Here is a 16,203-nt window from a genome sequence, read left to right as displayed (position 1 = left end):
ATAGCATGACCACACTTAGCACATTCTAGTGATTTACCAAAAATCTGCATTTTTAAAATAAACATATCACCTAAGAAGGGCGGCACGGTGGTGTAGTGGTTAGCGCTGTCGCCTCACAGCAAGAAGGTCCTGGGTTCGAGCCCCGTGGCCGGCGAGGGCCTTTCTGTGTGGAGTTTGCATGTTCTCCCCATGTCCGCGTGGGTTTCCTCCGGGTGCTCCGGTTTCCCCCACAGTCCAAAGACATGCAGGTTAGGTTAACTGGTGACTCTAAATTGACCGTAGGTGTGAATGTGAGTGTGAATGGTTGTCTGTGTCTATGTGTCAGCCCTGTGATGACCTGGCGACTTGTCCAGGGTGTACCCCGCCTTTCGCCCATAGTCAGCTGGGATAGGCTCCAGCTTGCCTGCGACCCTGTAGAAGGATAAAGCGGCTAGAGATAATGAGATGAGATGAGATGAGACAGTATGTTGACATTGACCTTATCAGTCAAAGTTAAAAAAATCATCAAATATACAGAAAAGTAAATGAGAGAACTAACTTTTGGTCTTCCCACGGCCTTCAGAAGACACAACTGATGTAACTTCCTGTTGAGCATATGATTTATGGAATGTTCCAAATTTGTCAGATGGGGTAATATGTTTGGGTAACAGGACTGAGTGAAAACCCAGGGACACGACTAAAATGTGTATTTTAACTAAGATATTGTGGATTTCTTATGAAAAAAATATTTAAACCATGGATAGGATATGGAGTCACACAACAGTGCAAAAGAAATACTGTTTCTGAAGGATTTTAAGCATAATATTTCATAGTTCAGTATAATGTTAGAGTGCGGGGACAGGTAACACATGCTATTTTTCAGTGTTTTAGGTAGTTTTTATTAAGCCTTACAATTATATATCTTAAATTTGAAATCAGATCAATGTGCAGGACATTCTGCGTAATAAGGAAATGTATTTTAAAGTACATTTTTATGTGCATTTATACATATAATTTTCTAGGGACGGAAATGGCACCGATTCGGTGGAATGGCTCATATGTTCTTAGGCTTCTAATAAATTCATATATATATATATATATATATATATATATTTTTTTTTTAATATAGGACAACAATGCAAAAAAAAAGAAAAATCCAACCTTTAATTCAAGTGCATTTATTCAGTGGGAAAAATATCCCACATTAAGAAATAATTCTTTTACATGAAATCATGTGTGCCACAATTATTGGCACCCCTGATGCTAATACTTTGTACAACCCCCTTTTGCCAACAAGACAGCAAGTTAGTGTCTGAACAATATCGCCATCTTCTACCACCTACAAGAATGAACATTAGTGGCCGTCAAACCCGTTCTGCTAGCAATCTGGACATTCTTAAGTGTCAAACTGAACGTTACAGAACTAGTGCTATCCCGCACATGGTTCATTTAATCAACACTTAACTGTTCAAACGTTCTTCCTATGTTTTAATTAGGAGTATAAGTCTGAATATTGATCTTTTACGTTATTTTTAATGTTAACAGTCATATTTTGTAATGTCACATCAATTCAGCCTTTGGGCTGCAACTGTGGTGATATGAAGTTGTGTTCTTAATAAAACCATTACTACTACAGCACTTAATCTTCTCCTATAACATTTCACAAGATGGGAGAATACAGAGAGAGGGATCTTCGACCATTCCTCTTTGCACAATCTCTCTAAATCGTCCAGAGTCCTGGGTCCTCTCCTATGCACTCTCCTCTTCAGCTCACCCCACAGGTTTTCAATTGGGTTGAGATTTGGGGACTGAGATGGCCATGGGAGGAGCTTGATTTTGTGTCTGGTGAACCATTTTTGTGTAGATTTAGCCACATGTTTAGGGTCATTATCTTGCTGAAAGACCCAGTGACGACCCATCTTCAGCTTTCGGGCAGAGGCCACCAGATTTTGATTTAAAATGTCCTGGTATTTCAAAGAGTTCATGATGCCATGCACCCTAACAAGGTTCCCGGGTCCTCTGGAAGAGAATCAGGCCCACAGCATCACCGATCCTCCCCCATACTTCACAGTGGGCATGAGGTGCTTTTCTGCATACTCCTCTTTTGTGTTACGCCAGACCCACTTAGAGTGTTTGTTGCCAAAAAGCTCTATCTTGGTCTCATCTGACCAAAGCACACGGTCCCAGTACCGCTTAGCGAACTCCAGATGTTTACGTTTGTGCTTGTAAGTGAGAAAAGGCTTTTTTCCATGTATGCCTCCCAAACAGCTTGTTGGCATGTAGATAGCGCCTGATGGTTGTTATGGAGACTTTGTGACCCCAAGATGCTACTCTTTGATGCAATTCTCTAACAGTGAGCTTTGGAGAACTTTTTACTTCTCTTACCATCCTCCTCACTGTGTGTGGTGGCAAGATAAACTTGCATCCTCGTCCAGGCTTGTTTGCCACTGTTCCAGTTGTTTTAAACTTCTTGATTCCTCTGACTGTAGATACGGGCCGGTGTAGGCGAGCGGCTATTTTCTTGTAGCCATTGCCTGACTTATGAAGGTCGACGCACATCTGCCTTACTTCAATGGTGTGTTCTCTTGTCTTTCCCATGTTGAAGAGTGGATAAGAGAAATAGGCCTCTGTGTCACATCATATTTATACCCCAGGGAAACAGGATGTGATGAATTACTAATTAAAGGTTCCTAGATACTCTGATCAACTTTATAAACTACAGTAGAAATAACAAATGCTTCAATTACATTTATTTTCTAGGAATTGTTATGGGTGCCAATAATTGTGGAACAGGTGATTTTATGAAAAATAATTATTTCTTAGTCAGGGATTTTTAATTTTTTTTAATTCACTTGAGTTAAAGGTTACATTTTTCTACAATTTTCAGTGTGAGATTATGCTTCTGCAATAAAATTTGAAATTTATTTTAAGGCTTTTAACACATCTTAACCAGGGGTGCCAATAATTGTGGAGGGCGCTGTATATAAAATAGATAGATAGATAGATAGATAGATAGATAGATAGATAGTGACACATAGCGTGATTTTCACTGAGGTCCTGTCTATAAAACATCACAATAATTAAAAAAAAAAATTCACAAATTATAACACAAATACAAAAAAACTATTTACAAATCAAATATTACAAAGTTAAATAATGGTTAACTTTCGATTTAAAAATATGCAAATTTTTTTATTGAACGTAGGTCCCTTGGCAAATTGTTCCAGTCCTGGCCAGTACTTTGTAGTAGTGTTTGTTTTATCCAATTCCTTTTGGCCTTTGTTAAGCGAATGCCATTTCTTTTCCTGGTGTGGTATCTATGGAAGTCCTTGCTGTATTTGATTTTGATGTCACTATCGATAAAGCCATTGAGATATTTGAAGACCAGTAATACTCTATGATAGGTACGACGTTGCTCAAGTGTTTTCCACCTAAATTCACATAGGGCATCAGTCGAAGATACTGGAACATTCAATATCAATTTAGCACATTTATTTTGAAGGATTTAGAAGGATAAACTATTGATTAACCAGCTCACAGCACAGGTTCCTAACTCTGTTCCTAGAGTCCCCCATCCTGTTTTACTCTAACATATTTAGAGTTAATTCAACTCATTAACAGCCCTTCCTGTGAGTTAAAGTGGCTGGTTATGCTGGGATCAAACTACATGATATTTTGTCTTTCATGATGGTCAACGTGTCAGATTAGTGCCATGATATCTTGTGTCTTGGTTAGAAGACCAGCAAAGCTACAAGTTTGACCCTGAGGAGGGTCAAGAAACTGTCAACCATGGCTACTGGTCAAGGTCAAGGAACATGCCGTAGGAGTTGTCAAACTAGGTGAGAAAATATACAAAAGTCTGACATGGTAGACTTTTTGTTGTGGTGTCATGGGGTCTCTCAGACTATGCTCTTTGATTATGTCATACTACAATGACCATTAGTCTTTCCTCCATTATCTGTAGCCGCTTATCCTGTTCTACAGGGTCGCAGGCAAGCTGGAGCCTATCCCAGCTGACTATGGGCAAGAGGCAGGGTACACAGGGTTATCACAGGGCTGACACAGAGACAAACAACCATTCACGGTCAATTTAGAGCCACCAATGAGCCTAACCTGTATGTCTTTGGACTGTGGGGGAAACTGGAAGCACCCAGAGGAAACCCACGCGGACACGGGGAGAACATGCAAACTCCACACAGAAAGGCCCTCACCGGCCACTGGGCTCGAACCCAGGACCTTCTTGCTGTGAGGCGACAGTGCTAACCACTACACCACCGTACTGTGTTAGTCTTTCCTGATATTCATATTTGATATTCAGACACTGGAAATTTGACAGCCATGACAAAATCGTGTGAAAATCAAGTTGGACTCATGTAGTCTGATCATCCATGTTTCAATCATTTAACGTCAGTTCAATTTAATGTGATTTCTGCAAGGATCTTTGTTCACTCTTAATAAACGTCATGTGTCTGTTCTTTGTTCACTTCATCCATACATGTCTTTTCCTTGGGTTGATATGTTTGTGACCTTATTCATGTTTTTCTCTTATCTTAGCCTTGGGCATTATCTATCTGATCTGCAGTGTGTCCTTTGCATGTCCACATGAGTATAACTTCAGTATATAAACTGTCTACGTCCAATGTTTTTTTTTTTTTTAGATTATTGAACACCTAGGTTATCTTTGTATGCACAATAAACCATCTCTTTCATTATATGTACTTTGGCTTTTGTACTTTGGTCACGGATTCTTTAGTCATCTTACTTCTGATGAAACTGCAGTATTTTGATGGCCAACAAAGGGAAACACTGAAACGTGCAGGACAGTGGGTAGTTACTCCAGAATCATCTTTTTTTTTTTTAACAGAAAATGTTTCAATTCTAAAAATGTCAAAAGACTAGATTTTCAGTTTTAACAAATATGCATATTTATAACTGTATGCATATATAATTAGACAAATCCTCATTTACATAAACAAAAAGACAATTTTATAAACTTAGAAATTCCAGTACAAAAACATATCAAAAAATATGTCAAGGACTAACTGTGATATTCAGCCGGTTTGAAGAAAACACCACCACCACACCAACAAAAGCCCCTCACTGCACGGACAATGTAACACTTCACCTGGACCCTGCTGACGTGCGGAGGACCCTTCAAAAGGTGAACCCCAAGGAAGCTGCTGGTCCTGACAACATACCTGGGCGTGAGCTTAGAGACTGTGCTAACTCACTTACAGATGTTCTCACAGATATCTTCAACACCTCTCTGAGCCAAGCCATCTTACCAGCATGCTTCAAAGCCACCACCATCATACCGCTACCCAAGAAATCCCCAGCCACAACACTGAACGACTACCGGCCCATAGCACTCACTCCCATCATGATGAAGTGCTTTGAAAGGCTGGTCAAGGCCCATATAACATCCAGCCTACCCACCACATTTGACCCATTCCAGTTTGCATACCGTCCCAAATGCTCCACTGATGACGCCATAGCAACAGCACTTCACATCAGCCTGGCTCATCGGGAAAACAAAAACAGTTACGTGCGGATGCTGTTCATCGACTTCAGCTCCGCCTTCAAAACAGTGATCCCACAACATCTGGTGAATAAACTCAGTGCTATAGGCATCAGCACCCCGTTATGCAACTGGCTACTGGACTTTCTCACCAACAGACCACAGACAGTAAGAGGTGGCAAAAACTCCTCAGAGACCACCATCATGAACACTGGGGTCCCCCAGGGACGTGTGCTGAGTCCTCTGCTGTTCACACTGATGACCCGTGACTGTTGTGCCAGACACAACTCGAACCACATCAAGTTTGCAGGTGACACAACAGTGGTGGGCCTCATCAGCAACGACGACGACTCAGCCTACAGAGAGGAGGTACACCAACTCATCAGCTGGTGTGACATCAACAATCTACACCTCAATGTCAATAAAACAAAGGAAATAACTGTGGACTTCAGGAAAAAAAAATCACGTCACACACCCCCCTCACCATCAATGGCAGTGCTGTGGAATCAGTGAAAAGCACCAAGTTCCTGGGGGTGCACATCACAGATGACCTGACATGGACAACTAACACCACCTCCCTTGTCAAGAAAGCACAGCAATGCCTCCACTTCCTATGCAGGATGAGGAGAGCCGACCTCCCCCCTTCTGCACTCACCACCTTCTACAGGGGTGCCATTGAGAGCATCCTCACCAGCAGTCTCTCAGTCTGGTACGGCAGCTGCCCTGTTGCTGACCAGAAGGCCCTACAGAGAGTGGTGAGGACAGCAGAGAAGATCAGATCAGCCCAACCATCCATCCAGGACCTATACTCATCCCGCTGCCGCAAAAGAGCCATCAACAAAGACCCCACCCACCCTGCACACGAACTGTTTACCCTCCTACCATCTGGCAAGCGCTACAGCAGCATGCGTTGCAGGACTACCAGACTCAGCAACAGCTTTTTCCCACAGGCCACCAGACTGCTCAACTCACTCATGAAAACTCCAAGAACATAACCCCCCCCACACACACACACAAAAGACCAGCAAACTGTCAAAACAGTAAACTCAAGGTCTATACAATGCTCTTTATATGCACATATGCCAGTATTCTTTTCTGCACAAGAACATACAAGTTTACAATACTTATTTATCTCCATGCTGCCATTCTGCACTTTACCATACTGCACCTTGTATTATTGTACCCTTGTACTATTGCACCCCAGTAACATACCTCAAACTTGACTACAATTCTGGATCACTGTGAATATTCTGGGAACTGTATGCCCACTGTGTCTATATGTTGTGTTAATTTGCTTATCTGTTGATGTCTGTGTGCACTTTTATGTCTAGTTGTGTGTCAAATTTTTAATACCGCACGTTTGGGGAAACGCAATTTCAATCCTCTGTGTAATTCTGTTACATGGTCTGATTGACAACAAAGTTCACTTTGACACACACACGGGCAAAAAAGTATTTAGTCAGTCACCAATTGTGCAAGTTCTCCCACTTAAAAAGATGAGAGAGGCCTGTAATTTTCATCATAGGTATACCTCAACTAAAAGACAAAATGAGAAAAAAAAAATCCAGAAAATCACAGTCTGATTTTTAAAGAATTTATTTGCAAATTATGGTGGACAATAAGCATTTGGTCAATAACAAAAGTTCATCTCAGTACTTTGTTATATACCCTTTGTTGGCAATGACAGAGGTCAAACGTTTTCTGTAAGTCTTCACAAGGTTTTCACACACTGTTGCTGGTATTTTGGCCCATTCCTCCATGCAGATCTCCTCTAGAGCAGTGATGTTTTGGGGCTGTCGCTGGGAAACACGGACTTTCAACTCCCTCCAAAGATTTTCTATGGGGTTGAGATCTGGAGACTGGCTAGGCCACTCCAGGACCCTGAAACGCTTCTTACGAAGCCACTCCTTCGTTGCCCGGGCAGTGTGTTTGGGATCATTGTCATGCTGAAAGACCCAGCCACGTTTCATCTTCAATGCCCTTGCTGATGGAAGGAGGTTTTCACTCAAAATCTCACGATACATGGCCCCATTCATTCCTTCCTTTATACGGATCAGTCGCCCTGGTCCCTTTGCAGAAAAACAGCCCCAAAGCATGATGTTTCCACCCCCATGCTTCACAGTAGGTATGGTGTTCTTTGGATGCAACTCAGCATTCTTTCTCCTCCAAACACGACAAGTTGAGTTTTTACCAAAAAGTTCTATTTTGGTTTCATCTGACCTTCTCCCAATCCTCTTCTGGATCATCCAAATGCTCTCTAGCAACGGGCCTGGCTACGTCTGGCACTGCAGGATTTGAGTCCCTGGCGGCGTAGTGTGTTACTGATGGTAGCCTTTGTTACTTTGGTCCCAGCTCTCTGCAGGTCATTCACTAGGTCCCCCCGTGTGGTTCTGGGATTTTTGCTCACCGTTCTTGTGATCATTTTGACCCCACGGGGTGAGATCTTGCATGGAGCCCCAGATCGAGGGAGATTATCAGTGGTCTTATATGTCTTCCATTTTCTAATAATTGCTCCCACAGTTGATTTCTTCACACCAAGCTGCTTAGCTATCGCAGATTCAGTCTTCCCAGCCTGGTGCAGGTCTACAATTTTGTTTCTGGTGTCCTTTGACAGCTCTTTGGTCTTGGCCATAGTGGAGTTTGGAGTGTGACTGTTTGAGGTTGTGGACAGGTGTCTTTTATACTGATAATGAGTTCAAACAGGTGCCATTAATACAGGTAACGAGTAGAGGACAGAGGAGCCTCTTAAATACCCCTTTTCCACCAAATCAGTACCAGGGCTGGTGCTGGTTCACAACTCGTTCAACTTGCGAGCCAGCTGAGAACCAGGTAGCTTTTCCATAGCTTGGGGTGCTAAGGGGAGCCACGTCATTACTTCGCTGTATACTTCAGTTACGTTGCTGCATTTGCATAAACCTTGGTGCGAACATCGAAGCAACAACAACACGGAGAAGAAGAAGAAGAAGAAGAAGCAGCAGCAGCAACAACAACAATTACCCCTTTTCCACCAAATCAGTTCCAGGGCTGGTTCGGGGCCAGTGCTGGTGCTGGTTCACAACTCGTTCAACTTGCGAGCCAGCTGAGAACCAGTTTGCTTTTCCATAGCTTGCGGTGCTAAGAGAAGCCAAAAATGGCGATCTTTTGTGGTCTTGTTATTGTTGTTGGTCTTAACAGCTCTGCCCCCCCGCTGACGTAAGCGGTTCTTTCCTCTGGCCCAGCAAAGAGTTGGTGCTAGCCTGGAACTGGTTTTTCTGGCCCAGAGCCAGTTCTTTGTCAGTGGAAACAAAAAACCCGGTTCCAAACTAAGCACTGGCTCCGAACTAGTCTGGTTAACACCAGACCATATCACAAGCGAAATATGGTCTGGAATCCGCCTATTGAATTTCTCGTAGGGGAGGTGTGGTTTACGATTGTCAACGGCCGTTTATTGGACGTTGCGAATGTCTATCATTTGGCGTATACGTAGCCCATGGCCAATCATGGCAGTTGTACCCGGTGACGTAGTTAGAGCGACGAAGAAAGACTGTAACGCCAAACGCTGTTCTTTTTTTAAAACAAACTTTCGCTCTAAACTATTCAGAACAGTGTCTAAAGCTTGATCGAAAGTTTGGTTCGTATTGCTCGCCGCCATGTTAAACGTGATCCGTAAACAGTCCCAAATAAACTACAAGCTTCCGTTTGTCGAGTAGTACGCGTCACCGTCTTTCCACCCCTCCCCACTCTCTGGCTACGTTCACACTGCAGGCTGAAGTGACTCAAATCCGATCTTTTCACCCATATGTGACCTGTATCTGATCTTTTATTGACAATATGAACGACACAGATCCGATTTTTTCAAATCCGACCCAGGCCGTTTGGATATGTGGTCCTAATTCCGATTCCTATCCGATCTTTTCATATGCGACTTCAGTCTGAACCGCCAGGTCGCATTCATCCGACTTACACGTCATCAACAAGCCACAAACGTCACTATTCTGCGCTGAAGTAGGCGGCGGGTCTCTCAAAAAAAGTTACAACAACATGGCGCATAATCACGGGCGCAGATAGAGGGTGGGACTCGTCCCACCCAGATTTAAATTCACCTCGTTCGGTCCCCCCCACTTATAGGGAGGAAAAAACGTCTATGCTGTCTTTCTTTGCATAAGGCAAACCTCACGGAAAAATCAAAAGACTAATTACCATTCGGTTTATTGAGGTGCACAGCAGTACATACATAGTTGCAACAACTCACATAAAACAAAACAAAGACTGATATTCGGTTGGTTGAGCTGCGCAGACTGCACAGGTTGCGAGCTCGAGCTTGGTTGCTATGGTTACTAACAAGAAGTTTGACAGGCATATCGGGGTTGGGGTTGGTTTGCTGGCAGCTTTGTCCCCCCCCAGTTCAAAAAACGTATCTGCGCCCCTGCGCATGACATCAATGCGAGGGACGCTTCGGGCTGTGAAGGTTCTGAATCTTCTCAATGGAAGGACGCAGAGGTTAGGGAGCTGATTTCCATTTGGGGGGATGCAGCTATTCAAGCTAGACTGGATGGGTCATACCGCAACCGGGCGGTTTTACTTCCGTAAACACTGGCCATGCTCACTGCGTGTGACGTCGTCGTATCCTGCAATGCGCATGCGGAACACTTTTAGGTCGCTTTTCGTTCATACTGAGGATCACATACAAGTCGCATATATTTGTTAATGTGAACGACCTCACAAAAAAATCGGAATTGAGCATTAAGCCTTGCAGTGTGAACGTAGCGTCTGATTGGCTCCCTAACTCAGGCGAGCCTTTAGACCATAGTTTCCATGCTGTCTTTTCAGATCGGAACGACTGTGCAAAGCAGCATGGGATTTCCCAGGCTAGCCCCGAACCAGCCCTGGAACTGCTTTGGTGGAAAAGGGGCAGGTCGTACGGGATTCGTGCAGAGTCACGAGCTCACAGTCACCGCTTCATGTCGCGTCTGATTGGTGAACACTGGGTGACGGGGCGTGGCGAAGGACACCGTGAATCTGATTGGTTCGGTCGTGACGCCACGCCTCCAGCGCGAGACTCTGTACCGCAGGAGAAATGGAGATGAGTCTGAATGAGTGTTCCGGATTTTTTACAAACTAAAAAGCAGCTGGTTGTCACGGCGACGTTTTTAAGCGAGTGACGCAACCATAGGATCGCACGCGAGCTCGTTGTTCCCGCAGGCACTGATGAGCAGCAGGATGGCGGCCGGCGCGACAGCAAGCGGTGGCTGTCAGAAAATCTGCGGCGCTGAGCTGCGCGATCTGCTCGAGTCCAAACACAGCGTGCTGTTCGACTGCGACGGGGTGATCTGGAACGGAGAGACGGCGGTGGCTGGAGCTCCGGAGGTGGTGCGGGCGCTGAAGCAGCGCGGAAAGCGGGTGTTCTTCGTCACCAATAACTGCACCAGGCCGAGGCAGAGCTACGTGCAGAAGTTCGCGCGGCTCGGGTTCGCCGATGTGGCCGAGCAGGAGATCTTCAGCTCGGCGTACTGCTCGGCTGCGTACCTGCGCGACCTGGCCACCTTCACCGGCAAGGTGTTCGTCATCGGCTGCCCCGGTGTGCACACCGAGCTGCAGGACGCCGGGATCAGCGTGCTCCAGGAGCAGGACGATGGACCTGACGTCAACATTTCCAACTGCGCACTGGACCCGGATGTGCGCGCCGTCCTGGTGGGCTACGACGAGAAATTCAGCTTCCTGAAGCTGGCTAAAGCCTGCTGCTACCTGCGGGACGACTCCTGCCTGTTCCTGGCCACTGATCCAGACCCCTGGCATCCCCTGAGAGGAGGAAGATACACTCCAGGTACCCGGTGTCCACCATGGTGTCTGGTGAAATGGGTTTGGTAGAATCCATCCATCCATCTGGATGAAACTTGGTGGATGGAAAGGTGAACCATGGGTAGGGTGCATCAGTTGCCCTTACTTTCATAAAATCTGATGCATTTTTGTCCGGGTGTTCCTTTTCACCAATAAAGACTTCCTGTAAAATTTTTTGACCATTTTCAAAAGTCTAATGGTGGCAACATGAGGTTCATTTTTTTTGCCAAAAAATGCTTATTTTAGGGCAGCACGGTGGTGTAGTGGTTAGCGCTGTCGCCTCACAGCAAGAAGGTCCTGGGTTCGAGCCCCGGGTCCGGTGAGGGCCTTTCTGTGCGGAGTTTGCATGTTCTCCCCGTGTCCGCGTGGGTTTCCTCCGGGTGCTCCGGTTTCCCCCACAGTCCAAAGACATGCAGGTTAGATTAACTGGTGACTCTAAATTGAGCGTAGGTGTGAATGTGAGTGTGAATGGTTGTCTGTGTCTATGTGTCAGCCCTGTGATGACCTGGCGACTTGTCCAGGGTGTACCCCGCCTTTCGCCCATAGTCAGCTGGGATAGGCTCCAGCTTGCCTGCGACCCTGTAGAAAGATAAAGCGGCTACAGATAATGAGATGCTTATTATGTTTTCGCGTAAGGTTTGAATCACAATGTTTGACTCCATTTATTGATTTCTTGTGATCCAGAGATCATGTTAAGAACCTTTGCATTTAATAGGGGCTAGCATAGGTGGCAAGCTTAAAACCAGGCTTATAGCATTGATTGATAGATAATGCTAGTGACACCCTAAAATCTCATCTCATCATTTCATTATCTGTAGCCGCTTTATCCTGTTCTACAGGGTCGCAGGCAAGCTGGAGCCTATCCCAGCTGACTACGGGCGAAAGGCGGGGTACACCCTGGACAAGTCGCCAGGTCATCACAGGCTGAAGGCCTCTGCATGCTCTTGCGACAAGGCTTTCGCAGATAGCTTTTCGCAGACAGTTGTAATTTATCGTTGAGCGGGGAGTAATAGGCGTGCGCGATGTTATTCACCGCCACAACGCAAGGGGGCGCGAAGTCGCAAAATCGCTAGGAGTAGTTGGTGGGTGTGGTTAGTGGAGTGTTTATCCTCCGGTTACTTATAATGACTCGAACTGGAGTCGTATAGATGTACGTACTTCCTCACTCAACCGCTCTTCGTGCTGCTCCATCTTCGCTCGTGTTTTTAAAAATGCCGGTCGTGAAACCAAACCAAACCGGGAAAGCAGGGAAGCGGAAGTGCGTGTACAGCGGATGTAGAGTGGACCAATCAGAGCCCTCTTGTCTGCGACGCTGTCTGCGAGGCTTCTGCGGTGGTCACAATTTTTGGGAGGTGCGCGCAGAGCGTCTGCGAAGGTGGGGGACGCTGTCTGCTACGCTATCTGCGAGGACTGCGTTGTCAGCATAAATTGGCCTTGACACATAGACACAGACAACCATTCACACTCACATTCACACCTACGGTCAATTTAGAGTCACCAGTTAACCTAACCTGCATGTCTTTGGACTGTGGGGGAAACCGGAGCACCCGGAGGAAACCCACGCGGACACCATGCAAACTCCGCACAGAAAGGCCCTCGCCGGCCACAGGGCTCGAACCCGGACCTTCTTGCTGTGAGGCAACAGCGCTAACCACTACACCACCGTGCCGCCCCACACCCTAAAATAAACCTCCAAATATTTTTAGACATTCTAGACATCCTGTCTACAGTATCTAAGATATTTGGTATAGTCTATAAGGTGCCATAATGTTTCATGAAAAGTGATCAAAATTTTGTCATAAAAGTCATAAAATAACAGCTTTTTCCATAACTTTGAGCTCCTGGTGCCACCATTACACTTTTGAATTTTGTCAAAATATTTCACCCAGTGTGTTTTCTTACCAGAAGGAACATAAAAACAAAAATGCATCATGATTGGAGGAACTTTTCATTTTTAGGGGGCAACTGATGCACCCTAACCATGGGCCAAGGAACAATTGCTTAGATTTTGATGCAAATCCGGATATGTACAGTATGTGTATCTAATGATTTGTGTGTCTCTTCCCAACGTGAACAGGTTATTTGATGCTGATGTGTGTCTTGGTGGAGATATGAACTCCACCAGGTTCCATCCATCCATCCATTATTTGTAACTGCTTATCCTGTTCTACAAGGTCACGGGCAAGCTGGATCCTATCCTAGCTGGCTATTGGTGACAGGCGGGGTACACCCTGGACAAGTCGCCATGTTATCGAAGGCCTGACACAACCATTCACGCTCACATTCACACCTACGGTCAATTCAGAGCCACCAATTAACCTGATCTGGATGTCTTTGGACTGTCGGGGAAACTGAGGAAACCCACGCAGACACGGGGAGAACATGGAAACTCCACACAGAAAGGCAGTGCTTCCATCCATTATCTGTAACCGCTTATCCTGTCCTACAGGGTCGCGGGCAATAGAAGCTGGAGCCTATCCCAGCTGGCTATTGGTGACAGGCGGGGTACACCCTGGACAAGTCGCCATGTTCTCGCAGGGCTGACGCACAACCATTCACGCTCACATTCACACCTACGGTCAATTTAGAGCCACCAATTAACCTGACCTGCATGTCTTTGGACTGTCGGGGAAACTGAGGAAACCCACGCAGACACTGGGAGAACATGCAAACTCCACACAGAAAGGCCGTCGCCAGCCACTGGGCTGGAACCCAGGACCTTCTTGCCGTGAGGCATCAGTGCTAACCACTACACCACCGTGCCACCCCCCTTATTTACACTTAACCCTTTATTATATACTACAATGTTGATATTTTATAGAAACAGAACACAGAGAAAAAGCTTCACTTGGAATAGTGATTCATGATCAATTTGAACAACTCTTCGAGCTCACTCAATAACTAGAAGGGCACCTGGTGGTGTAGTGGTTAGCACTGTCGCCTCACAGCAAGAAGGTCCTAGGTTCCAGTCCAGCAGCCGACAAGGGCCTTTCTGTGTGTAGTTTGCATGTTCTTCTCATGTCCGTGTGGGTTTCCTTCGAGTGCTTCCAGTTTCCCAGACAGTCCAAAGACATGCAGGTTAGGCTAATTGGCGGCTCTAAATTGACCGTAGGTGTGAATGGTTGTCCTGGCAACTTGTCCAGGGTGTACCTTGCCTCTCACCCATAGTCAGCTGGGATAGGCTCCAGCTTGCCTGCGACCCTGTAGGACAGGATAAGCAGCTACAGATAATGGATGGATGGCACCTGGTGGAGTTCGTATCTCCAGCAAGACACACATCAGTGTCAAATCACCTGAACCTAGGATAATACTAAAGTTGTACACCAAATTTCATCCAAATCCATTCACTACTTTTTGAGTTACATTGGGAACTGACACACACATCATAGATCCACGTACATATCTGGATTTGCATCAAAATTTAATCAATTGTTCCTTGGCTCACCTTTCCACCAAATTTCATCAAAATCAGTTCATGACTTTTTGAGTTACGTTGGGAACTGACACACAAATCATAGATCCACGTACATATCTGGATTTGCATCAAAATTTAATCAATTGTTCCTTGGCTCACCTTTCCACCAAATTTCATCAAAATCAGTTCATGACTTTTTGAGTTACGTTGGGAACTGACACACAAATCATAGATCCACGTACATATCTGGATTTGCATCAAAATTTAATCAATTGTTCCTTGGCTCACCTTTCCACCAAATTTCATCAAAATCAGTTCACGACTTTTTGAGTAACGTTGGGAACTGACACACAAATCATAGATCCACATACATATCTGGATTTGCATCAAAATTTAATCAATTGTTTACTACTTTTTGAATTGCTTTGGGAACGAACAAACAAACGAAGGTGAAAACATAACTTCCTCCAACAGACTTGGTGGAGGTAATTATAATTCAAACATTTCTCTCGTATTAATAATATAGAAGCCCGTTTCTGCCGTTTGAGGGGAAAAAAACCCGCACAGTATGTCACAGTAATGAAATCATATCTTATATTTGACTTTGTATCTCATAGCAGAGCTCCTCGTGCACACTTTGAGAATATGGTAATGCATTGACCTGATTTTTTTTTTTTTTGATAGCGTTTGACTGTATGACGTCTACACATACATATGTACGTACGACAAACATGTACCACCACCACCACAGGGAACCCGATTGTAAGTGCAGGGCAACGTATCTCATAAACACTTGACCACTGGACAACAAAATTTGTATCTTTTATTTCCATAAGATAGACAGGTTTTTATCCAGTGCTTATTTAAAAAAAAATAACATGGGATTATTGACGAACTCATCTTATGGAAAATATTTACAACAGTTTCATATAAAAGTAGTTAAAACAGTTTTACTAGTCCACTAGCTTGTTGGACAGTTGACAGTTTCCGTCATGTAACAGCGTTAGACGGCTCTAAGTGCAGGAAGAGTTTTATTGAAAGCACACTAGCAAACAGATCCAAAACGGAGACAACGGCAGGGTTGATAAACAGGCTGTGGTTGAGCGAGGCACAGACAGGATATCAGAGGTAATGCAATACTCACAGTCAAAACACAAACTATATGCGCTGTGATTGAGCACTAATCAGGAACAGGTGCATGGCAATGAGTCCTAATGGCACGTGCACACTTTGCAGTCTGCGGTGTACTCTGCGGGCTCCGAGCTCCAACACGGGTGGATGTGAAAGATGTAACCAGACAACTGTTTGACGTATCAAGTTTGATATTGGATGGTAACTATATAGTAATGATGTAAAGTGAAGGCGCTGGTTCACGGCTGTCCACCAGGCACCCAGCAGAGTCACACTATAGTAAATGTCGTGGTGTTGTTTCTGGTGCATGGCGTGCGGTGTCAAAGAAATATGTATTCGCAAC

General features: G+C 44.9%; 1 protein-coding gene across 1 annotated transcript in view; it reads left to right on the top strand.

Moving 5' to 3' along the window:
- Nucleotides 1-10,520: 10,520 nt before the first annotated feature.
- pdxp (pyridoxal (pyridoxine, vitamin B6) phosphatase) overlaps nucleotides 10,521-16,203 on the top strand; it is a 29,264-nt gene continuing 23,581 nt past the window's right edge. Inside the window, exon 1 of the mRNA XM_060909453.1 lies at nucleotides 10,521-11,300. Coding sequence (XP_060765436.1) covers nucleotides 10,685-11,300 — 616 coding nt within the window. The 5' untranslated portion in view covers nucleotides 10,521-10,684. The remainder of the gene's footprint in view (nucleotides 11,301-16,203) is intronic.

This window comes from Neoarius graeffei, chromosome 25, assembly GCF_027579695.1.
Source record: "Neoarius graeffei isolate fNeoGra1 chromosome 25, fNeoGra1.pri, whole genome shotgun sequence".
Classification (NCBI taxonomy): domain Eukaryota; kingdom Metazoa; phylum Chordata; class Actinopteri; order Siluriformes; family Ariidae; genus Neoarius; species Neoarius graeffei.
Note: the sequence above shows the minus strand (reverse complement) of the source record. Positions and strands in the feature narration are given on the sequence as shown.